This window comes from Sarcophilus harrisii, chromosome 4 (genome assembly GCF_902635505.1).
Source record: "Sarcophilus harrisii chromosome 4, mSarHar1.11, whole genome shotgun sequence".
NCBI classification, from domain to species: domain Eukaryota; kingdom Metazoa; phylum Chordata; class Mammalia; order Dasyuromorphia; family Dasyuridae; genus Sarcophilus; species Sarcophilus harrisii.
The window spans coordinates 358708806-358735940 of record NC_045429.1 but is presented as its reverse complement, the minus strand read 5'-3'; the positions used below and the strand labels follow the sequence as shown (position 1 = coordinate 358735940).

The window sequence follows — 27135 nt, the reverse complement described above, 5'->3', positions numbered from 1 at the left end:
TATGTTGGTGGCAGCAGTCACCAGCTCCACAAAACCCCACAGCTACACAGATACGTGGTCCTTGCCCCCAAGGACATGGGGGACGCTGGTTTTTCCCAGAAGGGCCAGTGCTGGCCGGAGACAATCAGGAACGACCAAGAAGGACCTCTCAGTGGCCAGAGCATAACAGTTACTGTTATCTGACCCCTGCCAAGTCATCCCGTTCTGTGGGCCTTTGTTTCCTCCACTGTAAAAGAGAGCGTGGGACACTCAGGTCCCTTCTGGCTCTGACATTCTGTACTCCTCAGTGACCCCAATCCCTGGCCCTACCTCTTCCTAGCACCTCCACCTGGTGGCTCCAGGGCCTGTTCTCCTTCCCCCAGTCACCCCCAGCACGGATGGTGACGTCGACTTGGAGGGGAGCTGGCCAAGTGGTGGGCCCGTGGCAGAGGGAAGTCTACTCCATCTACCTTGAGGCCCAGCTCCACGAGAGCAAAGAGACTGATGCTGCAGGGGAAGGGGACGGAGGCGAGACTGCTAGAAGGCCTCCTGGACTAGTGTGAGCTGGCCTGAGGGGTGACAGCAGAAGCCGGAAAGAAGCAGTGGCCTCTTCCCCTCCCCTCTGCCTGCCCCAGCAAATTTCATCATTCCTCCCCACCCCTTGTGGCAGGAGCATGAATAATATGATAGCTGATGTTTATGTAGCTTTTAAAAACAGTTTACAAAGCCCTTTACATACATTAATTTTTTTAATCCTCATAATATGTCTATGAACTATATTTTATTATCCCCACTCTACAGATGAATACCTTGAGTTCCAATAAGGTTAAGTTACTATGGTCATACCCCTTGGTGAGCAACAGAACTGGGAGATTTAAAGCCAGGTCTCCTGGCTCCCACTAGGATTCTTGTATCCCTTCACAGATTTCTCTTGTGGGAGCCACAGGGTTATGGAAATGGAGATGGGATTGTTCTTCCCTTCTTCCCTCTGTCTATCTTCCCAAGGCTAAGAAAGGTCCAGGAAAGGGCTCAGAGCCTTAAGGATGGATGATGCCCTTTTTGGGGCATGAGTAGCAAGTTGGCCAGACTGGGGTTCCTGTGGCTGGAGTAAACATCCATACTTCTCTCACCCTTTGCATCTTTCCCTTCACTAGGGAACGGCTATGTCAGTGCCCGGGCCTCCCCTGGCCTCCTCCCTGTCGCCAATGGCAACAGTCTGAACAAAGTCATCCCAGCCAAGTCTCCACCCCCACCCACCCACAGTGCCCAGCTTGGGGCCCCCAGCAGAAAGCCGGACCTTCGAGTCATCACGTCCCAGGGTGGGAAGGGGTTAATGCATCATTTGGTGAGTTGGACTTGGAGTGAGATGTTGGGGATGAGAGGGAAGGTACGGAAGAAAGTGCTGTCCTCCGTGGGAGGGAGGGAGGTCAGGCAGGAGCCGGGATTTCTGAGGGAGTGAGGACTTCCTCTTGGTCCCTGCCACTCAAGTAGAGACACAGGCAAGGATGCTTTCTCAGCATCCGGCTGTTCAAAGTAGCCTCGGGCGCAGCAAATGGGAGGGGAGAGACAGAGGGATGCTGCCGGACGTGGATAGGAGGAGGAAGATGGAGCGGAGGGGCGGCCGGGCCTAGCCTTGGGCAGATTTCCAGATAGGCAGAGAGGGAAGGAAGAGAGGTGTCTCTGACAGCAGGTACAGGGGAGGGAGGAGAGCCTGAGTGTCCACAGGGCCTGAGGAAGAGGGGGTAGCAAAAGAGCAGTGAGCAGAGACTGAAATAGCCCTGTTGGTTTTATTTCTGCTCCCAGACTGAGGACCATTTAGATCTGGTAAGTTCTGGCTGTGTGTGGGCCCTGGACGGTGCCTATGACTTTATACTACCAGTCTGACTGGGTGCATACTGACCCCTGAACCTCAAGCATGGAGTGTGTTTGTGCATGTGCACCCTGGGGCTTCTGGGAACGTGTGTCCGTGTGTGTGGGAGTGAGCTGCGCATGTGTCTGGACATGCCTACATGTTGGCTCTAAGGGCCCACTGTCCATCTCACTTGGTGCTCAGAACGAGGCACCCGAGGCAGAGTCCGTGCCCTTGGGAGCACACGGTGTCGCGGCGAGGGCCGGGCATGCGAGCTCCGTGTGCATGTGTGTGCGCGTGTCCTCGTTGGGGAGGCGGGCTGTGTTTGTACCTGTTTACCTCTGTGTGACCTGCTTTCTACTGTGAGGAAATGTGTCTATTTCTGTGAATTTCCCCGTGGGGTGTCTGTGAAAACCCTCCCCCCGAGGGCCTGGAGCAGGCCGTTCCAGCGGATAGACTCTGCCCCACTCACCTTGCCCCCTCTCCAGCAAACCGCATGTCCTCGTAGGGGAATGGCGGGGGGGAAGGGGGGAGCCTGGGGAGACGGGGCCACGAGCAGAGGAGTGCAGCCGCCTGAGCCCTCCTCCCCCATCCTGGGCACACACACACAGAGGCAGTGACACACATGTCCACAGACACACACACAGCTTCTGTCGCAGCCAGGAGTAGGCCAGGGGCTGCTGACTCCTCCCTCCTTTCCTTCCTCCTTCCTTCCTCCCTCCCTTCCTCCTTCCCTCCCTCCCTAGCTCCTGACTCGGGGCCAGAGGAGGCTGGAAAAGGCAGGCAGGCTTTGGCGGCGACACGGCGGCAGTTTCGGCCTCAGCGTGGAGTTGGAATAAACAAGTGACTCAGCGGCAGATGGAGCCGACAGCCCCGTACTTGGGGACACACACACACACTCACACACTCACGCGGGTGCGCGCACACACCCAGAACCACATGCCCCCCTCAGCAGTTCCACACCCTCTTCCCTCACAGAACCCTAGCCTCCTTCTGTCAAGGTGTAAGTCGCAGTGCGAAGGAGAAAGGGGGCACCTCAGGAGGGCTGGACAAGCCGGAATGAGACATTCCTTGAATCTGATTTCTGGGGTGGGGGCTGAGGAGGTAGTGAGAGACGAGCAATCTTGCAGCCAGAAGCCCCACGTTGTCACTTTGAGTCTGTGTCTCTGAGTGTGGATGTGTCTCTGTTTCTGTGTGTGAGACATGCTATGTGTAGCCCTCCCTCAAACTGACCGATGATCCTCAGCCATGTGGGTGGCCCTGCCTCTGTGGACCTGGATGGGGGGAGGGGGCAGCATGGGCAGTGGAAAGAACCTGAGGTTTGGAGTCCAAAAAGCTGAATTTGAATTCCTGTGATTCTGACACTTGATAGCTCTGGGGCCAGGGCCTGAGTTTTCCTTTGTAAAATAAATGGGGAAGGGCTAGGACTAGATTTCTGGGGTTCCTTTCGACCCTGGTCCCCCCACAGGACCTGATACTGACTTGATGATGGGGGGAGGCATGGGTTAGGAGACCAGGGCCCATCATCCCGCCTTCCTGCTAATAGCCCTTTTTTTCTCACAGAACAATGCCCAGCGTCTTGGGGTCTCCCAGTCCACCCACTCACTCACCACTCCTGTGGTCTCTGTGGCAACACCCAGTTTACTCAGCCAAGGGCTTCCCTTCTCCTCCATGCCCACCGCCTACAACACAGGTGAGTGTGATCTGTAGAAGGGAGCACAGGGCCTGGAAGCTCCTTTCAGGAAGGGGGACAGGATGATGGAAACCTTGGACAAAGAGAAGGGAAAAGAAGCCTGTTCCCTGTCCTTAGAGAGTTTTGGGCCTGATGAGGGAAATGAGCCACAAACAAAAATGGATGATCCAAGTGAACAGAGCTCTTGCCATCAAAGCTGAGACATTAGGGTTGGCAGCATTGAGTGAGTAGGCGAAGGAACTTCCCTGGGGAGTGTGGAGAAGGGCTGGAGTGGAGCAGAGCAATGGGGCAGGGCCAGGCGCGAGGCCTGGGCAGGGCTGGGGGCAGGTTTATCCGGTTTCCTTGGGAAGTGCAGGCCACGAGGTCAGGGAAGATGATGGGAGTAAGATTGGGAGGGAGGGAGGGAGGGAGGGGTGACTGGAGGCCTGGAGGCCCCAAGGATGCCGGTAGAGGCCTCTGGATGGAATTACGAATTAGGCAGATACACCCTGCCTCCAGGACTGTGCTAGCCCCTGCTCTCCCAGTGCCCACATATGAGAAGAGATTGTAAACTCCATCTACCATCCTCTCACCCAGGGCTTGTTGTTTTTCCCTCTGGTGCATACATCTTGGAAGGAAAAGATCTAGAGTTTATCCCAGCAGACTGAAGGTAGTTAGCAAATCAGAACAAATTAGAAATGGCTCCGTCCCCGCTACTCTTATGCCCACATGGGGCTGTCCAGGCTCTGCCTGAGAAGGAACGCTGGACCAGATGGCCTGTAACCTTGTCCTCCCCAGCTCGCTAATCTTCTCTGTGACCCAGCCCCCAGGAGGCTTTTGAACCTCTGCAGAAGGACTGAGAGGGGCCCCGCTCCCTTCTGAGGTAACCTCTCTGCCTTCAGGTGTTCTGACAAGAAGGCTCTGGCTTTTCTGCCACTTGGACCCATTGCTCTGTTCCCTGACCAAACTGAATCAAGCTAGAATCCCTCTCTTACTCCAGAACCTTCAGTCACTAGAAGTCAATTATCATGGCCCTTCTAAGTCCTCTCCTCTCAAAGCTAAACATCCCCTATTTGAAGTGAGCTTCATTTGGCAGGATCTCAAAGTTCCTCACTCTTTTGGTTGTCCTCCTCTAAACACTTCACTTTATCAGTGTTAGGGAAGCATTGAGGTGATGCAGGGATTAGAGTGCTGGGCCTGGCATCTGGAAGACCTGAATTCAAATTTGTCCCATTCATTTATCAGCTGTGGGACCCTGAGAAAATCACTTCCCCTGTTTATCTCAGTTTCCTCATCTGTAAAATGGGAAATGTATAATAGCACTTAGCTCAGGGCTTAGCACTTAGGGCTGCTGTAAAGATCAAATGAGATATTTGCAAAGTGCTTAGCACAGTGCCTGGCTCATAGTAGGCATGATATAAATCCACCCCCTTCCTGAAAATGTTGTGCCCAGAACTGAACACGGTATTCCAAAAGTGGTCTGACCCAGTTACAGCAAAATAGGACCATTGCTTCTCTCAAGATGAACATTATCCCTCATATAATCAAGTCTGAGATGACATCAGCTTCCTTGCCTGCGCCATAACTGTTGTCTCCTCATACTTCCCTTCTCTTGTACTTCTGGAATGGATTTTTTTAAACCCAATATTGGATTTTACATCCCTCCCTGCTATTTTATGAGATTCAGCCCAGGGCTCAAGTTGGGGTGGGGAGGGGAAAATCAGCATTTCCACAAATGCCAGCCCAGCCTACTTTTTTTTTTTTAATGTCTTGGGTTGTAAGAGTGATTTTTATAGTTTTGATGGTTTAAAACAAACAAAAAAATTAAAAAAAAGGAAAGAAAAAGAAAAAAAGATGTAAACGAAAACTGGAGGCCATAGAATTTAGCCATAAGGCCTGTTTGCCAACCCCAGCTTTAGCCTGTCAAGATCGCAGTAAACACTGAGTGCTCTGTATGGTAAAAGGGAAAAAAAGGTACTTTATTATAATAAGATCCCAGGAAGCATAAAATAACCTTAAATAATGCCTTCCTCTAATACAGACACCCTCTGTTAAGGTTTCTCTATGTAAGCCAGTCTGGCCCATGTTCACATTCAGACCTGGGAGGATAGGGCTCAGAGGCAGAGAGTTGAATAAGTTGGAGACTAAATCCTCTTATTATGATTGTTTGGAGGGAGGAAGGGGGAAAGAACAAAAGACAGAGAGAGACAGAGACACACAGAAAATGAGCATATGTGTGTATGTTGCTCTCTAGATCCCCTCCAGCTCACTGGTGCCACTGGGCAGCAGCAGCTCGGTGCTGCTGGATACTAGCTCAGCTGTTAGTGCTTGTATTTCAAAAGCCGTTACAAAGTGACATGAGCCTTTGCTTTTCCACTGGACGCATTGCCAAAATCTTAAAAGGGCAAGAGGCTTCATAGACTGATTAGTTTTTCTTTGCATCACTGCCCACCTCCCACCCCCCATGATGCCTTAGGCCAGGGGTCTTCAAACTATGGCCCTCGGGCCTAATTCAGCAGCTGAGGACATTTATCCCCCCTCCCCCAGGGCTATGAAGTTTCTTTATTTAAAGGCCCACAAAACAAAGTTTTTGTTTTTACTATAGTCCGGCCCTCCAACAGTCTGAAGGACAGTGAACTGGCTCCCTATTTAAAAAGTTTAAGGACCCCTGCCTTAGGCCATGGGCACTTTACTTTGCCTTGGCATCCCCAGCACCTAGCACTATGCGTGGTTTACAGAATGCTCTTAATGTTTATTAAGTATATGGCAACCACAGGGCTCTAGACTTCAAAGTCATCCATGTGATTTGCTTCATAGGCTAATTCATAAAACTGGAGCAATGTTCTCTTTCTGGGGAGGCCATGAAGTGATTGAAAAAGTCCTTCCTTTTGCAGATGAAGGCACTGATGCAAAAAAGCAAAACACCAACAGTTTGGTGTAGTGATCAGAACCCTGGTCTAAAAAGTGGGACATCTGGGGTCACTTTCTGTTCTTATTCCTGCTCCCAAATCCCTGTATACTAGCATCTCTCTGTGGCTCAGTTTCTTCCTTTGTCAGATAAGAGGACCCGGGATCTTTAAGGCCGCCTGCAGTGTTCCTGTTCTGTGATTCATCCCAGCTGGTGTTGGAGCCCTATTTTCCTCAGCCTACTCTAGGACTTTTCACTGTTCTTACAAGCTTGGAAGTATTAATGATTGGCCCCTAATTTATTTATCTGGTCATTCTAGATTTTCCTCTCTTGGGATTTACTTTAGAGTAAAGAGATGGCAATAGGGGCTAGACTTGTGATTTCACTGAGGATGAAACTCCCTCTGCTGATGCAGATCACATAGCTTGCTTTGGAGATAGGACTTGAACCCAGGTCTTCCTGGCTTTCTATACTGAGATACTAGTCTTTTATCCAGACTCTGGACATAAGATCTCTATTTGTCTTAGTCTTTTGTTTTCCTTCATGGAAGATGTAACCAAATATTGAGTGGTTCTAACATACAGGAAAGAGTTTTATCAAATTCATTCAACTATTGCTTCTCATTCTGTTATGAAGAATAATGTGTAGACATAAATAGCAAGCACCTAAGCTTTCTCCCCAAGTCCCTGCTGAGGGATGAAAAATTCACACGCATCTAAATAGAAAGGGAACAGTTGTGATATCCTTAAGACAATTCAAGTTAAAGACTAGATAAAACTAACTGATAGCAGAAGTATAAATAAAGTTTCATTGAATTTGCTAAGAGTTGTTTCCCCTTTATAGACATTGATCCATATTCAGGTTCTAGCCTGACGTCTTGCCTAAATTCTGAGTCACACATCTCATTTTAGCCGTATAGAACTTCTGGGAATAACAGATCTAAACTAACTAAGACACTGCTTTTTGGGCCTCCCCAGAAAAAGAACTTTGCTCCCAGTTTTATATATTGGCCTATGAAGCAAATCACATGAATGATCCTTTGAAGCCAAGAGTTCTGTGGCTGCTATTCACCTAATAAACATTCATTAAGCGTGTTCTGTATATCACACACGGTGCTAGGTGCTGGGGATGCCAAGGCAAAGTGAAAGTTACCTGTGCCCTTGGGGGGTCTCATGGAGGGGAGGGACCCAAAACAAAAACTGATTGGTTTGTACATGAGCACAATCTATCATTGTGTATGATCAGGAGGCAGTAGTGAGGAAATTGAGCCCTGAAGGATTCTAAGGGGCAGAGGTGAGGAAGGTGTGACTTCATGCCAAGAAGGAGGCCTTGGCAGGTGAGGGTGGTTGTAGTACTATTGGATAGAAGGAGGCTGATGTAAGAGGTATTGTGGAGTTAGAAGAGAGAGGACATGGCGCCTGGCAGAATAATTCAAGGTTGGGGTGGAAGAAAGAAAGAAGATGACTCCAAAATGGTGACTCTGGGTGATTGAGAGGAATAGGGAAGATTAGATGAGGGATGAGTTTAGGGAGAGAGGTAGTGGATTCTCTTTCCAGCATGTTGAGTTTGATATATCTAAAGGACATCCTGGTGGAGATACATATCTTACTAAGTAATTAACTTTTATTGTTTGTAAGAATGAAAAATGCCCAAATCTTCTGGCCAATATGAAGGTTGTCTGGCTAATGTTAACATGAGCCAGATTATGGACATTGATCATTTGTATGGTATAGTATAAAGCAGTGTTTCTCAAACTTTGCTGATAAAGATATCTTTACATTCCCAGACATCATTAAGGATTTACACACACACACACACACACACACACACACTCATCAAAGAGCTTTTATTTATATGGGAGCAAATTTTGAAAACCCCTGGTGTTGAGAGTGCTACGCTTGGGAATCAGGAGACTTTTGTTGATCCTTTCCCTACCCCTGACGACCACACACACAGACACACTTATTGGCTTTTCAGCCTTGAACAATATCCTTACCTTGGACATTACCTCAATCAGTTCGAATCAGTTTAACAAGCATTTACCATGTACCTACTGGGCAAAAGCAGTGTGAATAGGGAGAGTGAACCTCCTTTGCCTTCATGAAGATCATATAGTCTGTTTATTGAACAATCCTGTGAGGTGGCTGGAAATGAAATCTTCCCTCTTGTACATAGCCAGCTGTGTGGTGGTAGTCACCTTTCTGAATCTTAGTTTCTGCAGGGGTAAAATGAAAATAAAGATATTTGCACTGCTTACCTTTCAGGGTTGTTGGGAGGGACCAATTAAAATGCCTTTGTAAGGCTTATATAGAAATGTAAGTTGCTGCTACTACAACTCCTGCTGCTATTGAGATCCCAACCATTTGTCAAGTTGGGTGTTTGCAAGGGCAAGGTGGGGAGGGAAGAGATCCCTCGCTGTTAGAGATGTGCCTTCCCACTTATTCGTTGCATTGGCAACTTTGAGGAGAACTGGGGATGTTGCCACGGGAAGGATTGGTGAGCCAAGGAGGAAGGCCCGCAGTCTAGATGTAGCTACCCATAGCTTTGACCATAGGCTCCTTTTCTCCCAGAAGCCCCCTGGAGATGCGGCCAGCCCCCGAGGGGAGTTTTTCACCTCTTTCCGGAGGTGTGGCTCATCCCTGCTTCCTATGGCTCCCCCCTCTAGCCCTCACCCTGGGGTCCCTGCTTGCCCCCTCCCCTTGGCCACCAGGTGTGGCTCTCACTGCTCTCTTCTTCCATAGATTATCAGCTGACCAGCGCAGAGCTCTCTTCCCTCCCGGCTTTCAGCTCAACTGGGGGACTGTCGCTAGGCAACGTCACTGCCTGGCAACAGCAACAACAGCCACAGCCACCCCAGCAACAGCCCCAGCCGCCACAGCAGCCGCCACCGCCGCCGCAGCCCCAGCCCCAACAGCAGCAGCCGCCGCCGCAGCAGCAGCAGCAACAGTCCCACCTGGTCCCTGTGTCTCTCAGCAACCTAATGTGAGTCTCATTCTTTGTGGGGCTTGGCAGGGGTGGGGACCACCCCGGGGCCCATAGCTATCCTCAAAGACAGACTCCCCAGCTATAGAAAAAGACCTGGTGGAAAGAAAACTAATCTGTGTTTACTTTTTCTCCCTACCTGACCCTGCTCCCAACTCTGTCTCTCCTGTCTATGCCCCCATTCTTTTCTAACTCTCTTCTCTCAACCTCTTCCTCTTTCTGTGTTCCTCATCCCTTTGTGTCTCTCCCTTCCCTTCCTCCGGCCCTCAGCCCGGGCAGTCCCCTGCCTCATGTTGCTGCAGCCCTCACCGTCACCACCCACCCCCACATCAGCATCAAGTCAGAGCCGGTGTCCCCGAGCAGAGAGCGCAGCCCAGCACCACCAGCCCCTGCCCCCTTCCCGGCCCCTGCTCGGCCTGAGCCTGGGGATGGCCTCAGCAGCCCTGCCAGTGCATCCTATGAAGCTGGGGAGCGGGATGACGGGAGGGGTGACTTCGGGCCTACCTTGGGGCTGCTCCGTCCAGCCCCAGAGCCCGACACTGAGAGCTCAGCGGTGAAGCGGATGCGGCTGGATACCTGGGTAACGTGACCTCTTCCCTTTCATCTGGGCAGTCCTCCCAACATTCTAACCTCCTCCCTCCCATTGCAGTGTTAGCCCATTCCCTTCTGTCACATCAGGGACCTCATTGGTTTTGTTTTTTGTCCCTGTCTTTTATTTCCCTTTGAAAGTTCTTCTTGAAACCTAGCTTCCATCTGTTCCTCTCACTGAAGCATAGCTCCTTCTCCATCATCTTGCTTGCCCCACCCCCTCCCCCACGTGTGTTAAATTCATCTCCTTCCCCTCCTTCCCAGAAAGCTCTTGTCTAACCTCCATGCCTTGGAGCTGACCTCCACAAGAGGCATGGTCACATCCAGGAGTAAGGGTGGGGACTTGGGAAAGGGGTGCTTCCAGACCCAGCACTCCCTTATACCTGCCTTCTACATCTCCTCTCTCTACAGACATTAAAGTGATGAATCTCCCCCTCTATCAACCTCCCTCTTGAAGAGTTGACAATCTCACCGCCCCTCCCAGTCCCGGGCTCCTCCCCGCTCGACCCCTAGTCCCTTTCTCGTGCTCCGTGTCCTGTTGACGGTTACATTTGTGTATAATTATTATTATTATTATTATTATATTATTATTATTATTTTTTTAATTTGAACTCTTGCTTCTGGGAGGGGGAAGCATCCCCTTCTCTTTCTTCTCCCCTCTGTTTTCATGGGGGGGAAACACTCTTTTTTGGGGGGGATAATTTGCACGTTGTACACATATGCTGCAGGGGGGGAGGGGGGACCCCAAAAAGACTTTGGGATGGGGCAGAAGCCGAGCCCTGCATGTGGAAACCTCCCTTCACCCTCATCCCCAAGAGAGAGGAAGTAACCAAAAAAAAAAAAAAAAAAAACCCATAAAATGGACTTTGAATCCCCAGAGCCTAGTTTGGACCTGGGGGATGTGGGCTGGATACCTGGGTCAACACTGTTGTGCTCGTGCTGCAGGGCCTCAGGAGGGCTGACTGGAGTTGGGGTTAAAATCCCCATGGGTCTCTTGTCTCTCCAGTGCTATTCACATGTTCCTAGGCTGTTTAGGTATGGAGTGAGTGCTCGGGCCTGGAACTCCAAAATAATCCCCCTCCTTCGCTGATCCACGTGGAAGCTGCACTCTCCAAAACTAAGGGGCAGGAGGCAGAGTTGCAATTGTAGTGTTGAGGACCTCAGGCCTTGGCATCCAGTAGAAGCTATGTTCTCTTGTGCTGGGAAGTCTGAGGTGGGGTGGGGGAGGAAGGGTGGAGAGGGACACCTCCCTCGCCCAGGACTTGGAGGAGCTTCAGAGTTTCTCCCTTTACAGATGGAAGAGAGTAGGGATGGGAGAGGGGCCCACCTCACAGCAGAGTGTGTAGGGAGTAGAGATGTGGGGTACCCCCTTCTTAGGCATTAGAGGGGCATCCTGGTGGTGGTGAGAGAGGAGGGCCTCCTTTTCCCTCCTCTGGGTTTTTCTTCTAAAATATACAGTGCAATAGCATCCCTTTCCTCACCTACCCCTTTCACTTTGACTCCCTAATTCCCAATCCTATCTTTCTGCCCTTGGTGCTGGCCTTTCAAATTAAGCCTCAACCCGGAGGGGGGCAGTGCCAGTCTTACTTATGCTGGTAGAACCTGGGAAAGAAACTGAGGATGGCGAGCACATACTGTGCCTCCTCCTCCTTCACCTGGACCCTAATCCTAACGGGCCTGGACCAGCCTAGTGGAAGTCTGCACGGGGGTTTCTTGAAGAACCTGGGCACTATGGCTAACAGGGTGGAGGGGGAGTCCATTAAGGTCAGGGAGGATCAGAATACCCTTTTGTCACAGAGGTCATGGAAAGGGGAAGGGAACGCCCACTCCCTATCACACATACACACCAGAGGCACTGGCCCCAGGGGGAGCCCACGGTTTCCCAGAGCCAGGGAATGGGGTGGGGTGGAGTGAAGCTGCCGAGCCTCAAGCCTCACGCCCAGTGCTAGTTGTGTTCCGGGGTGGTCCGCTTCTTTAGCCTTGCTCCACCCCAGCTCGTTCCTCTCTCCCTAGCCCTGCCTCCCCTTCTCTTGATCCTCCCCATCTTCACCAGCTTGCTACCTCCTGTTCCCCACCACCATCACCACCTCCTCTCCTTCCCAGGCCCCCACCACCACACCCCATCTTTCCCTCGGCTACTGTAATTGTAAATAGCAACTTTGGAAATGTTGGCTATGTAACAGTCCAGGAAACTGTTTTTTTGTTGTATTGATATGAAATGAAATTCTATTTTTGTCAAAGTATATTGTAATAATAATGACTCTGAAACGGCCCGTAGTGTACAGATGAGATTGTTCTTCTTCTACTGTTGTTCTTGCCCTCCCCTTGCCCCACTTTTGCCCCTTTCATTTTCTCCCCAGATGTGTGCAGCTGGGGGGAGGGGGGCAGAGAGGGAGCCAAAGCCTGAGGCCCTTGGATCTTTGGCTGTATCTAAGATCATTACGGAGCTGGGAGGCATCCCCTAGCAGCCCCTACTTCTACACCTACTCACAGAGGTGGAGTGTGGGCAGTGGGAGGCCTGGGTTGTCTTCCCCCATCCTTTCAGACATCGATTCTTGGCTTGTGCTCCCAGTGCCCGAGGGCTAGGGACTTTGTCTTAGGTCTCTCAGTACAGTTGAAACATAGAGGCAGCAGAGGCCTAGTTCTCTAAGTGACCGTCTTTACGCAGCTCAGAGACCTAGTCGTGTGCAGTATTCTGAAACTTATCATGGGAGGGAGGGAACCTGAAGCAGAGTGTGTGTGTGTGTGTGTATGTGTGTCTGTGTGTCTGCACACCGCACGCCTGGGTGTCTGTGATGTGTGTGTGTGTGTGTGTGTGTGTGTGTGTGTGTGAAGTGACCAGCCGTCCAGCATTTCAGCTTCCTGATCTTCCCAACTTTGTTCTCCCAAAAGTCCTTCATAGACATATTTTCTCTTGCTGCATCCACCTCCCTTCTTTATCCACTCATTCATTTAGTAATTCAGTAAGCATTTATTAAGCACTTATGGCATACCAGATGCTGGGAAAGATACAAAGCTAAGATAAGACAAGATCCCTATCTTTATGGACCTCACATTCTCTCTGAGAATTGTCTTTACTTGCTAAATTAAAACATTATTTTTATATGTCCATTTTCAAGGGGGATTTTGCGGCTGGTCCCGCCTGGCTCTCCCATTTGGTCTTGTGTTTCCAACCTTGCCCACAATGGAATTGTATTACTCCAGCTAGACTGGACTCTTTCCTGTCTCCCAGCATGGGTTTTTCCTGGATTTTCCTACCTCTCTGTGTTCATCCCTATAATATGCTGTCCTCCCTCTAAGTCCTGCCTTTCCTTCAGATCCCAAATTCACGCAAACCTACCTCCTGAATAAGCCCCCTGTCTCAGTGAGCATTCCTTCTTTATTTCTCCAGAACAGTGGTTCTCAAACTTTTTGGTCTCAGAACTCTTTGAAATTAGTGGGGATTCCAAAGAACTTGTATGTGGCTTATTTCCATCCATATTTACACATTAAAGATTAAAACATCTTAGTATTAAGAATATTCCTTTGACCTCATGATCCCTCATAAGATGGTTTTAGGGGCCCTAGAAGTTCTCAGACCATACTTGGAGAACTGCTGGTCTACAGCATCTTGGCCTTCCACCATGCCCCTCTTCCCAACTAAGGGCAGGGACTGTCTTATTCATCTTTTTCTCCAGCCCTGCTCCCTCCTCCCCTTTACTCATAGCACAGTACCTTGCACACAGTAGTAGATGGTCAGTAACACTTGCAGGTGATTAATTCTCCCCTTCTTGGCCAGACTTACCTCCTATCTGGCTCCATCCAACTTTCCTTGGCTACACTAAATATCCCAGAGGAACCTTTCCCTAGCCCTCCTCTCTCTTTTTATGTGTGTGTGCTCCTAATAGTGTATAATGTTCATCAGGTTTGCCTCCTGTAATACAATGGGTAGAGGGTGTGTGTGTGTGTGTGTGTGTGTGTGTGTGTGTGTGAGAGAGATTTTATGTTTGGAGATTTTTTTTTTAAAGGGTGGGGAAAGAATGCTTATATGAGTGTGTCTGTTACATTTCTGCAGTTCAGTATCCCAAGATTTTATCATAGGGCTTTCCAACAAGACAAGTAACCCCCCTCAAAGCCTAGTCTTTCTTGGTGACTCCCTTTCCTATTCACTAGCCAAACTCATACTTCTTCCCGCCCCCTCCCCCTAGAACTGGGCATTTGCCAAAGCAACCACTGGAGACAGCCAACACCCCCTCACCTCCACCCTCCAATTTTTAGACAGCTATCAGGGATGATGGGTGAGAGGAATTTTCCCCCTCCCCAAACAACCCCTTCCCTTTACAACAGTGCACTAACTACAGCGGCAAGACTGATCCCCAATCCTAATCCTCCCCACCTTGGACAGAAAGGAAGCAATGCACTTCTCTTACTGTTTATTTATTTGTTTGGAAAGACAGAGATGATGTAAAAGTGTATCTAGAAATATCTATATCACTATATATTTTTAACTGACTCTTCAGGATCCCTTGAGGTGGGTAGAGGGTGAATTTAGGGTTCCATGAATAGGGGGTGGAACCTGGAAATTCTTAGCTTTCCCTTCTGCTCCCCTTCCTTGAAACATTGGTAGGAGGGATAGGATTGGGTGGGGCTGGATTATTTTTAATGGAGAATCTGGATTCTCTTGTGTCCCTCCCCAACCCAGGTCTGAGGAAGTGGCGTGGAAAACTTAACTTGGTATTCCATCCTCTTCCTGACCCTACCCCCCAACTCCCAAACCTGACAATCACCCACTCCTCTATGGCTCTGACTGGGTCCTGGGGGCGGGGGGAGTCGAAAGTGTGTGGCTGTTGATTTGTTTTCAATATTTCTTTCCGTGCTGTATGGTGATGCTTTCTTGGTATTCTACACAATAAGAAAAGACAAAAAAGTCCTCAAGTTCTTATGAGTTTTGTTTGAAAACTCTTTCACTATATTTGTTGTAAAGAGGTTTACTATTAAAAGAAAAAATACACGTTTCTGATAACTTTGGTTTGGTTCATTGACTTATTTAGTTCCGTCGGATACTGGTCTTCCCTTCCAAAGCTACTAAGGGATAGCCCCTTATAGTCTGTTAGGCAGAGGGGCCATCACCCTACTAGGGAAAGGCAGAACATGGATGGCAAGAGAATATTTGGGTTGTTCAAAATGGGAGCTCCTGGACCAGAAGACCTGGGTTCAAATCCTGCTTCTGTCACTGTCAAGGTGACCTGTGGTAAGTTGTCTTCCTTTTGGCATCTCTGTTATTTCATCTGTAAATGGCAGGGGAGGAGGGTAACAGGAATTAGGGATCTCTTCTTCCTGTTTCTAATATTTTGGGCTTTTCTAGCAGCTAGAAGAAGAACTGGATCATACAAGAATATAAAAAATACTTCCTTGGATCAGAAGCCAGCTCAGGATTTTACTTCTGATTTAGAAAATCATAGTAGGTCCTTCAGCTACCTGATGCATTCTGGTGTCCCCTTAATAGGTGGTTTCATATCCTTATCCAGCTACTTATTTGTCAGTTCTCATGAGTAGTGAGTAGAACTGTAGGATACTTCTTGTAGGATAAAAGGAGATAGGAACATGTGGCACAGGCTTAAATAAGTTAGTGATGTTTGAATTGCACAAAAGGGACACCTGGAAACACTGGTGGAAAAGAGTCAAAAGGAAAAGCCAAGGCTATCAGAGAAGATGGGGAGCTTTCTGTACATGGGTAGCTTCCTGTAGGAACACCAAGTGGTACTGGGATAGACTTGGACCTCATAGTCCTTTGGTAAGAGAAAACATCTAACAAAATGCTCACGTTTTCCACAGGGATGGAGGATTGCATTCAGTTATTCAGTTAAAACCCAATCTGGTGGTTCTCCCAGTTTATTCCTTACGTTCTCAGGAAGGTGACCCCTAGTCAATCTTCAGTCTTTGTGGGAGAGCTAGTACCTGTTTTGTTACATACTGATGAAGGGACTCCAAAAGATAAGGAAAGGCAACTAAAAAATTAAGATTTTGAATTGAAGATTCATTAAGAATTGAAATCATAGAATTTGACATCTAGGATCTGAGACAGCATCCAGACTAACTTACCTAAGTCTTTTTCCCTATCTTTTCTATAAGAAATAAGCTTAATGGCATCAATGGCTCAAAGAGTACAGTTTGATAATATTAGGGGCACAGTTTGTAATTACTTTCCAGATTGACTAAATCAATTCACAGCTCATTTGATGGTGCATTGCTGCACCTGTCTTTCCTCAGTATCTCCAACATTTGTCATTTTCCCTTTCTGTCATCTTTGCCAGTCTGATGGGTGGGAAATAGAATCTTTCTCTAATCATTAGGGATTTAAAACATTTTTCATATGCCTATTGATAGATAGCTTGGATTTCTTTTGAAAACTGCTTATTCATATATGTCTAAGGGTCTCTTATCACATCTTTGGCATTTGGTCATCTAATCTTTGCTGTAATTAAAAATCCACCATTAGAGATACAAGATGTTTCTTTATAGATCTGTCCAAAACAAGAACTTTTTCCTTTTATTGAACCAAAATTTGTCTCTCGTTTTTGTCCTTTGGTCAACTCTCTCTGGATCTAAGCAGAAACAAGTCTAATTTCTCTTCCATATGGCAGTTCTTCAAAAACTTAAAAGACAACTGTAACATTCCCCTGTAGACTTCTCTTCAAGCCAAATAGCTCCCAATTTTTTCAAGTGATCCTTGTACGTTGTGGTTTTGAGTCTTTTCACCAGAGTATCCTCTTGTAGACATAGTCCACTTTGTCAATGTCCTGCATAATAAGTAATATCCAGAACTGAATATGGTATTCCAAATTTAGTCTGAATTTGTCAGAGAACAATGGGACTATCGTTTGTAGATCTCAACTCATCCATGCCTTATCATTTGGTGCAATTCACTTGTGTTCTTGTTAATGCAGTATAAAAATCATATTAGCTTTTTTTGGAGGATGCCATACTATTATTTGGATTCATGCTGAGCTTGTAGGGTTTTTTTTTTTTTTTTTTAAATAGTATGCTGCAATACAGTAGTAATAATTAACGATCATAACTATAGTTTGAATTTCCTTTTGAGATCTATAAAATGCTTTCCATGTTCTCATTTAATCATTACATCAACCCCCTGAAATAAGTATAGTTCTTCCATTTTGCAAATGAGGAAACAGTTCTTGAGTTAAGTGAGTTGCCTCCACAAGCTAATAAGCATCTAAGAAAGAATTCAAACCCAGCTCATTCTGACCCCATGTTCAATGCACTATTCATCCTGCCTTTCCAAAGTATGCTGAAATCCATGTATACTGTGTATATAATATTCTTCTGCGATCTGTGAGGCTAGAAATTCTATCAAAAAAAGAAATGAAGTCAATCTGGCATGACCTGCTCTTGATGAGCCAGTGCAGCTGTTTGTCATCATTATTTTCTAAATATTCCCAAACCATCTTTTTAATAATGCTAAGAATTAGTCAAGCTCAACAGCTCCTAGTTTTATAATATCCATCTTTTGCCACTTTGAACATTGGGTCAACATTTGCCCAATTCCAGTCCTGTGGCACCGCTTCCATTCTTGATTTTTCAAAGATCAGTGACAGTGACTTAACAATCACATCCAAGATTTTTTTCAGCACCTTGGATTATAGTTCTTTTTGACCTGGTGACTTGTATTTGTTGAAGTTAGCTAGGTACATCTCATCTCCTCATTTAGCTTGGCTTTTAATTTCCTGCTAAACATTTTTGTTCTGTATTTCCTAGTATTGACAAAGTAAAAATGTGGTAGATTTCTGCTTTCTTTCTGTCATCTGTTATAATCTCATCTACCCCAAGTAGTGGTTTTATCTTTTTTTAATCTTCTTTTTGCCCCAACATCTTCATTTTTTTTAAGTCAAAAAGCATTTACTTTTTTTCCTTAATAATAGCTTTTTATTTTCAAATTATATGCAGGTTTAAACATTTGCCCTTGCAAAATCTTGTGTTCCAAATTTTTCTCCCTCCCTTCTCCCTACTCTCCTTCCCTAGACAGCAAGTAATCCAATGTAGGTTAAACATGTGCAATTCTATACATATTTCCACATTTATCATGCTGCACAAGAAAAATCAGATCAAATAGGAAAAAAAAATGAGAAAGAATGCTATTTTGTGATCCACATTCAGTGCCCACAGTCCTCTTTTCTGGATGCAGATGGCTCTCTCTATCACAAGTCTATTGGAATTGGCCTAAATCATCTCATTCCAACATATCTTAAAAGGCCCTTTTGTGTTATCAGCATTCATTATAATGTTCAGTTCTTTTCTGGGCTTTACAAGTTAATGATATTATTATTCTTATAGAATTGTGCCAGTTATTTGTCTTTATCTTCAATTACCTGCCCTTTTTTCCCCCATCTTCTAAGTAACATCTTTTTAAATTTTATCGGTGTGTTTACACTAGTCTCTTTAAATTTTAGGTTCCTCCTTTTCTTTCTCATCGAATTTTTTTTTTTTTTAATCAATTCATTCTTAATCATATCCTCATCCCTTTCAAACTGACTTCCTCTATGGAATCTTAGACCACAGAGATCCTAACTGTCTTTTCTCTGAATTCTTTAAAATCAACTCTTCTAAAATCTAGAGTGTTTATCAGACTTAGTCTGACTTTTCCCTATCTATGATGTCGTCTTAAGATATTTTCCTTTTGTGGTTCCCATCACTTCTTCTTTGGCTCTCCTTGGTCAGAATGAGTTCCCTTTATCACTTCCTCCACTTTTTGATGAATTTAATTATCTAGACAAGTGCAGAATTTATTAAACTTAAAAAAAAAAAGAGTTCCAACAGATATATGGATAGTTGAAGCCACTCTTTACCACTTCTGTGCCAGCTTTGTAAGCTTCTTCTGGAATTCATCATTCATTCCTTTCTTGTGTCTGACTGGCATGTAGTATACTCCCACTACAAAACGACTTTTATTTCTCCTGCTGACTCTCACCTAGATGCTCTCAATCAATCCCTTCTCCCTAAATTGACCCATTTTTCACACAAGTGACATCACAATCTGAATGTTTGGTATAGAAATCTGAAGCCATCTGTTCAGATAGAAATCTGTTGCCTCTTTTTAGATATTTCTTTGAATTGCTTGGTTCTCTACTACTATTCTTTATATGTCTCACATACTACTACTTTCTTTGCTCTTTCTCCTTCGATCTCTTACATACTTTTGCAAACTGGGAGGAAATATGAAGGAGACAGAAAAATTCACCACATACACATCCTTTAGTTTTCATTGCCCTTCAGATCTATAATATTTCCTTTTATTGTGTCCCTGTTTGTCTATACTTTCTCTCTTACTAAACTAATTGAATCCCTACATGTTTTTCATTCACACAATAAGGCTAGATTTAATCCTTTATACCAGAGGGAGGAAAGGATTTCATAAAAGGTAACTTCTATCTCTCTTTGTTGAAACAGAGGCTAAAGAAAAGATGCAAGGGTTAAGGGAGGAATTCCCTAGCTGAGACTCTTCCTTCCTTAGTTGTAGTTCTTAAATCAAACTGTTAGAATTCCTCCTGGTTGTGTATTTGCTACAAATCTCAACAGGGTTCTTAGCACCTTAAAATGAGGTTTGACCATTAAGACTTCAGAACACATATGAAAGAATCAATGAATGACATATTAAGGGCTTACTATGTGCTAAACATTGGGGATGAAAAGAAAAAAGCAAGACTAGTTCCTCTTAAGAGCTCACTTTCTAATGGGGAAGACAACATATATGGGGAGTTGCAAATCAAATGGAAAAATCTTATGTCCTTAGAGTACAGTGACTAGTCCTACTGCTTTTATGTAATTTCCTTTGATAAGATCATATTTTTCATAAAATCATAGTTTCTGAATCACCTGACAGTGCCAAGGACTTTAGTGGCAAGAACTTTCCTTCCTAGGTCTTGAGTAGTTTGAGTAGCTGCAGGAGCTACTCTACATAAGAGTTGCTTCCCAACAACATCCAATGACTGTGGACATTAGTTTGAAAACATTGCTATTCCCAAGGCTCTTGGGTTCAGGGTACTGACCTGTCTCCATTAGAGATGTTGGGTGATGAAGATCAAAATGGTGGTGGTTTCATACAGTCTGCCTCCTCTCTCAGGATACACTGCTTCCTCAGGTAGATTAGCTTGCCAGCCCTGTGGGAGACAGTTGGTTATCAGGTAGTAGGAATGTCTGGTCATTTGCCCATTGGAGTTGTTTCCTTGGATGATGGTAGTTCTGGGCTGGAAGCAGGACTGGTAGTCTGGGGATTGCTGCCAACTAACTCCAAGGCCCCTTAGGCCTCCAAGGCCTAAAGGTGAACTTGACCCTTTCAGTGATAGCTGAGTTGTGGGTCGCAAGTGGATTTGGTGATTTATGAGACCCTATTATTGCTAAGGTTCTTGGGTTGAGGATCCCCAAACTGTTTCCATCAGAGTCTGAGGGGAGATCATGGTCAAAGTAGTGGTAATTTCAATTGCATGAGATATGCTGCTTCCCATCATCTCCTTGGGCCTCCTTACTGCTTAATGAGTTGACCAGTAGAGACTTCAAAGCACTGCATGAAACATGCTTCCCTGATTCTTGACTAAGAGATGGTGAACTATAGATGTGTAATAGAGGAATATAATTTCAAATAAAGCCAATATGTTAAGTTTATTTTTCTTGACTATACGCACTTGTTTAAAGGGATATATAATGATGGTAGAAGAGGCTGTCATTGGCAATTTGCCAGTAAAAAAGGGGGGAAGGTATATTAATAAAGCATTTTAAAAGGAAAAAAAATGGAATTTGATATTTGCCTACCAATCCCTCTTTACTTCTTTTATTACTCCAGTCTTCTTCAAACTCAGTACAGCTAAGAATTGCTGTGCTTTTCCAACATGCACACCCATATGTGCCACAGACATAATTATTCCTAAATTCTATTCAGCATAAGTGGGGATCCGATCCAACTATTGGCCAGGGAGTGCTAAGCTAGCACATCATTTTATTCCATCTTTAAATTTATGTCCCATGTACAGCTTGGTGTATTCAATCTTAGGGTTGGCAGCAACTACCACCCTTCATTTTTCACCTTACAAGCTGCCAAAAATCTGAACCTCATTTACCCCCATTTAAAAAAAGTTTTTGTTCACAGTGACTCTCATGTATATACATATATACATATATATATATTTTAAGATTCTTACTGCTATTTTTACATTTCCTAGAATTCTTCTTAGAAAGTTATCTCTTAAAATGATATTTTTGTTTGTTTCAACAGAAAATAATTAAGTAAAATTAGTTACCCCCATTTAAAAAGTTTTTGTTCACAGTGACTCATATATATATATATATATATATATTAAGATTCTTATTGCTGTTTTTACATTTCCTAGAATTCTTCTTAGAAAGTTATCTCTTAAAATAATATTTTTGTTTGTTTCAACAGAAAATAATTAAGTAAAATTAGTCACCATATGGAAAAAGTCTGGTGCTTAATGCAGTGCTAGTACTCCAGTAGATCCCTCCCTACCTGTGTAAAGGAGATGAGGGGAAATGTCCCCTATCCTCTTTGAGACCTAGACTATTATTTGTAATTTAATGTTTTGTATTGGTTCTGTTTACATTTTTGTAGTGATTGCATATTATCGTTTTCCTTGTTATATTCTTGTTTTCGGAATTTGGGACTCCCCCGGAGGCTGTAAGAGTATATACATTCTCCAGTCAGAGCTTATGGCAACTACAACATGACCTAAGCACATACCTGAATCTCTCTTCAGGTTTTGTCTTTAACTCTGTTGATGGTGGTGGTAATTGGGGCCATCAACTTGGAGGAGTTTCCAAGGCCTGTGACTGAAAATTTAATTTCAGTTCAGATACCAAGGTAAATCGTTCACCCCGAGTTTGTTCTCCCCCGAATCATCCACCTGAAGGCCTTGAGCATTCATTTTGATACAAGGGGATGGGGTTTCTGGAATTCAAAAATGTGCTTTGTAAAACCATGAACAATTATCCCTATCGTGCATCACTCCCAAAAGGCACCCCAGCAGCTGCCTACCACTAATCCCAGTTGTGTGGGAAGGGATGCACCAACCAAAAGTGCTAGGAAGAAACCCTCTGGGCGTCTGGTTTGAAAGCATTTTGCTCCGGATACCGAGGCAGGCATTGCCAAATACCTTGCCCACTTTACAGACCATCAAACGAGGCTATAAATTTGGTAATTTTCCCAGGCTCACAGCTGCTGCTGTCCGGTACTCGGATGTTCCGACTGCAAAGCTAAGGTTTTTCCCAATGCACCCAAGGGGCCACCTTCCTCTCCCTGCCCCCCACCAGATCAAGGTCTTGCAGCCCACTGCGTTCCGGCCGAGCTCCGCATCTTGTCCCCGCCCCCACAAGAAGTCTCCGTTTTCCAGCTTTGCCCCCGGATTGGTTGATATTTGATTGGATGCTTGCTTTGCTTCGTGGTTAGCCACGCTTGTTTACCACTCGGGGCCACTTTGTTTACTCTGTGTCTTGCACGTCTCCACCGCGGCCACGTAAGCTCCCACGGTCGCAGAGGTTGACGGGATCACGGACGACACATGCTCCATAAAAAATGGGGCAGCGCACGCCACGGCGACCGCATTGGACGTTCTTATCCTGGCTCGCCGGGCCTCGCAGGCACCTTTATGCTGACGCGCTAGGCACGTGCTCCAGGCAGGCCCGCCCCGAGGCCACGTGAGCAGGACACGCCTGTGAGGAGGTCCGTGAGGCGGGGACTGTGGGCCGGAGGCTTGGGGCTAATTTCCCTCGTTAGAGGCCGCGCCCTGCTGGGACTTCCACGGGGCAGTTTAGCTAGCGCACCCCACCCTAGCTCCAGGGACTAGGAAGGGACTGGTAGCGCTTGCTGCGCCCCGCCCTTTTCGCGGGGACAGAGGACGGAAGTGATGCCGGATCAGGGGGAGGGGAAAAAAGGGAAGGCCGACAGGGAGCATTTTTTTTAAGCTTTCACAATGGGTAGTCACGGGCGGCATGACGGGTCTCCGCGGTCCTGTTTCCCCACTACCAAACCGTTTTTCTGGAGGGCTGAAATCAAAGCTGCTCTAGGTGGGAAGGAGTTATTACCCAGGAAGCCCGAGCATTGATTGCACGCACGCGTTTCTGAGGGAGCACGCAGACGCAAGGCACGCGCGCCTCACTATTGGCTTCCTCAGTAAAGGACAGGATTCACCTACCAACCCAAGCCAGGTCTAGGCGCATGCGTACTCACAAATCCTTTCCGGTAATCCTAGTGACTACCCTTTCTAAAGTGTTTTAGTTAATCAAAGCTCATCCAGCCGCTGGCCGTCCCAATTTTCTGTCTGAGCGAACGAAGGACCGGAGAGAGAAAGTGATGCGCCCCAGCTCAGAATGCGCCTGATAGTTGAAGAATGGGGGTGGGGGATGGGGAGAACCGGGAGAGAGCCGGAGAAGGGATGGAAGATTGAAACGGGTCTCGTTGTCTACACGTGACAACCCGTTTCCTGTCTCTGCATCTTTGTGCTGGCTGTTCCCATACTCGCCCCAGGTTTACGGTCCTGCGTTGCCTCCATCTCTTAGAATTCCTTGTTTCCTTCAAAATGTTGCTCTAAGGACCTTCTACGTGTAGCCACCCTTTCCCCAATTCCTCCCAGCTGTTAGTGCCCTCTCCTATTTTATTTTGGGGGGTGGATGGAATGGATGGGGTGGTATTATATTACAAAATATCAAACCTGTACATAAAGTGCATCTGTCCCCAAGGTCCGTCTATCTATGTCCACGTCGCTGTTTCCTGATAGAATGTAAGCCCCTTGAAGGCAGGAACTGTTTAATTTTTATTCTTCACCTGGGCAGATTAATAGGGTTTAGTAAATATTTATTAATTGTTTGATTAGGGACATGATTTAGGAAATAGAACTTTTATTAGCTGCGATTTAAGGAAAATGCTATACTCAAAAATTGGTTACTGCATCCTATTGATCTCGCCTTGTTTGAAAATAGAGACTATATCAAAAAACTCAGAATTCGCAGATCCTCAGAGTAGGAAAGAACCACAAAGGACATCTAGCCCAACCCAAACCTAAATAAGAATATTCTCCCTATTATATCTCCAGGAAAGAAATTCTGAGGACTTTGCTTTTTAAAAAATTATTTAACAATTATGAACAAACATTTCACTATTTAAGGAACAAAATGAGGTTGCTATATTAAACTGAATTTCTGATATGTAATTTGTTTTTAATGTGTATATTAATTTAATGAACACATTATATGTATATTAAATTTAACAAAAAGATAACATTGCCCTTATGCTCAAATTTTTTTTGTTTGTTTGTTTTCTTTTGTATGCTTTGAATGGCTTATTTTCATCTATCACTACCCACTCACTCACCCTCCTTCCCCAATAAAAGCCTCTCCTTTGTAACACATAAAATCAAGCAAAACAAAGTAACATCTTGGCTGCATTTGAAATCATGTATCATATACTTCTAGCCTGTGATCCTTATGGAAAGAGGCAAGATGTGTATTTTAAAATCACTTGGTTACTTTTTTGAGTCAAGTTCTGAAGTTATCTTTTGAAATACTGTATAAATTGTTCTAAATTGTTTTCTTGGATACGGAAATTTCACTTTTCCTCAGTTCATCCACTAGGGGCCAAGTCTGGCTGGGAGTTTGACGGGGTAGTTTGACAAGCATACTGCACCCCAGCTTCATCTTTTGTTTTGAGCTGACCATGTTTATCATCTCTTACAGCACCATACTATTCCATTACATTCACATAACAATCTGAAGGCAGATTAGAAGCCTTTTCTGAATTCTTTAATGTTTAATCTATCAAAAAAAAAAAAAAAAAAAAGCAGGGGGAGGGAGGATTGTGGGGTGATGGTGGGAGGAATTGTGTGCCAGATTTAGGACAATTTCAATTAGAGCCACTGAACAAAAATAGAGCATTTAATTAGTTCTTAATATTTATCAGGCACTGTGATAAGTGTTGTGGGTACAGTACAATCAAGCAAGACAGTGCTAGCCCTCAAGTAGCTTGCATTCCAGCAAGGGAAGGAAACAGATAAAGGTAAGCTGAAGATCAGTAGATACAGTGCAGGTTTAGAACAAATGTCTAGGAAATTAAGAGAGGCATATAGTTCTGAGCAAGATATGGGGGAGGGAGGGGAACTCACTTGCTAGAATCCAGTATAGTTTTAGGATAGAGATGTGAATATCAAAGTAATAAAATCCTTATGAATTAACACAGGATTCCTATCCTTAAAAGCACCCTTTTCCCACCATTCTACACACTATTGGCTGTGAGCTGACTCAAAGGTTTGTGCTTGGGTCCATCATGTGATACCTCCCTGCTGCAGAAACTCAACTAATTCATCTCCAGCCCCCTTAGCACCCTGAAACAAGTAGTAAACATTGATTCTTAGGTTTGAAAACTTTCTGCCTTCTGGCTGAGGCCATGACCTAGTGTAGGGACTCCAGATTGCATATTCTCTGCCAGAAACATCTTCTCCACCCTCTATAAAGAAGATCTCAAAATCTAGAAGAATAAATACTAAGTCCTCAAGAAAAAATAAAAATGAACTCCACAATGCTCTCAAAAAAAAAAATTAGAAAACAAAAATAAGTAAATCAATTCTTGAAATCCATGCACTCCCAAGAGGGCATAGAACAGTATGGCAAAAAGGAAATGAAATCCAGAAAAGAAGAAATTAGGAATAAATAAGAGCATTTAGAGTTTCAAATCCAGAATTTAAAAGCTTAATAAGCAAATGGGGGGATGAATCTATGTGGCAGTGAAAGAGACAATATTTGGAACTCAAAAATACTGATGTTACAGAAAATCTGATAGACAAAAGCATTTATCATAATTTGTTCATCCATTGCCAAACTGATGAGAATCTGTTTTGTTTCCAGTTCTTTAATACAATAAAATTTTTGTAGATTTATGTCTTTTACTTGTCTTTAATTTACTTAAAGTATATTAGACCTAATAATGGCATTGCAGCAAAGAGTGTGTATGGTTTAGTGATTTGTAGAAATATAGTTCCAGGAAATTGAGTGGATGTTCATCAATTGGAGAATGGCTAAATAAATGATGGTATATGAATATTTTGGAATACTGTTGTTCTGTAAGAAACGATCAGCAGGATGATTTTAGAGAAGCTTGGAGAGACTTATATGGACTGATGCTGAGTGAAATGAGCAGGACCAGGAGATCATTATACATGGCAACAACAAGACTATGCAACAATCAATTCTGATGGAATTGGCTCTCTTCAATATTGAGATGATTCAAACCAGTTCCACTTGTGCAGTGACGAAGAGAGCCATCTACACCCAGAGAGAACCGTGGAAACAGACTGTGGAACACAACATAGCATTCTCACTCCCTCTGTTGTTATTTGCTTGTATTGTGTTTTCTTTCTGTTTTTCTTTTTCTTCTTCTTGATCTGATTTTTCATGTTGGATCTAACATGTATTTCAACATATTTAACATGTATGGGACTACCTGCCAGCTAGAGGAGGGGTGGGAGGAAGAAGGGGAAAATTTGCAACAAAAGGTTATGCAAGGGTCAATATTGAAAAAATTACCCATGCATATGCTTTGTAAATAAAAAGCTTCAATTAAAAAAAAAAGAAATATAGTTCCAAATTGCTTTCCAGAATGGATAAACTAATTTTTGGACCTTTTCCTATAAATTGAGGAAAAATCCCCTGGAGGGGGAGCAGGAAGAGTGAAAGAATTAGGAGAAAGAAGGATGAGTGAAAAAGAAGAAAAAGCTTAAATAAAGAGTGGGAAAATGTAGGTAGGAAGGTTATGAGGTTAGAAAAGTGGGAAAGTGGTGAGCATATTTTTAGGCCATGAGGAGGCCACCAGTAGATGAACAGAAAGGGGTGATTGAAAAAGAACTGAACTCCTGTGGAGACAGAAGGAAATAGGATCAAGAGCAGAAGTAGAAGGGTTTATTTTGGGAGGACTGTCTTCAAGATGGACAAAGAAAGAGAGAATGAGGGTGATATTGGTATAAATTTGGGGCAAAAAGTCTTCATGATGCTCTCAATTTTTAAAATAAAAATTCTCTTCAGAGAAGAAAGGAGACTTAAGGAAAAAAATAGTAGGTTTGGAGCAGATTATGTGGTAAGATGGGCAGTTCATCAGGGAAGAGCAAAAAG

At 44.9% G+C, this 27135-nt stretch overlaps 1 protein-coding gene and 1 long non-coding RNA gene across 6 annotated transcripts in view; one reads left to right on the top strand and one right to left on the bottom strand.

Annotated features, from left to right (window-relative positions):
- MEF2D (myocyte enhancer factor 2D) overlaps positions 1–12006 on the top strand; it is a 40591-nt gene extending 28585 nt beyond the window's left edge. For 2 of the 4 annotated variants that reach the window (XM_031966774.1, XM_031966773.1), the window contains exons 7-12: positions 1134–1324; positions 1783–1803; positions 3392–3521; positions 9150–9390; positions 9661–9970; positions 10390–12006. In XM_031966774.1, coding sequence (XP_031822634.1) covers positions 1134–1324; positions 1783–1803; positions 3392–3521; positions 9150–9390; positions 9661–9970; positions 10390–10401 — 905 coding nt within the window. In that variant the 3' untranslated portion in view covers positions 10402–12006. The remainder of the gene's footprint in view (positions 1–1133; positions 1325–1782; positions 1804–3391; positions 3522–9149; positions 9391–9660; positions 9971–10389) is intronic. The other 2 variants (XM_031966777.1, XM_031966775.1) reach the window with 1 other exon arrangement.
- A 2466-nt stretch (positions 12007–14472) lies between these two features.
- Positions 14473–23056, bottom strand: LOC105750373. Of its 2 annotated transcripts, none has more exons than XR_004233927.1 (3): positions 21725–23056; positions 20022–20132; positions 14473–14859 (listed from the first exon to the last, which is right to left on the bottom strand). It is a non-coding gene; the product is annotated as an uncharacterized LOC105750373 (long non-coding RNA). The 2 variants fall into 2 exon arrangements; XR_004233928.1 differs by having other exon boundaries at positions 22019–23056.
- Positions 23057–27135: the final 4079 nt, after the last annotated feature.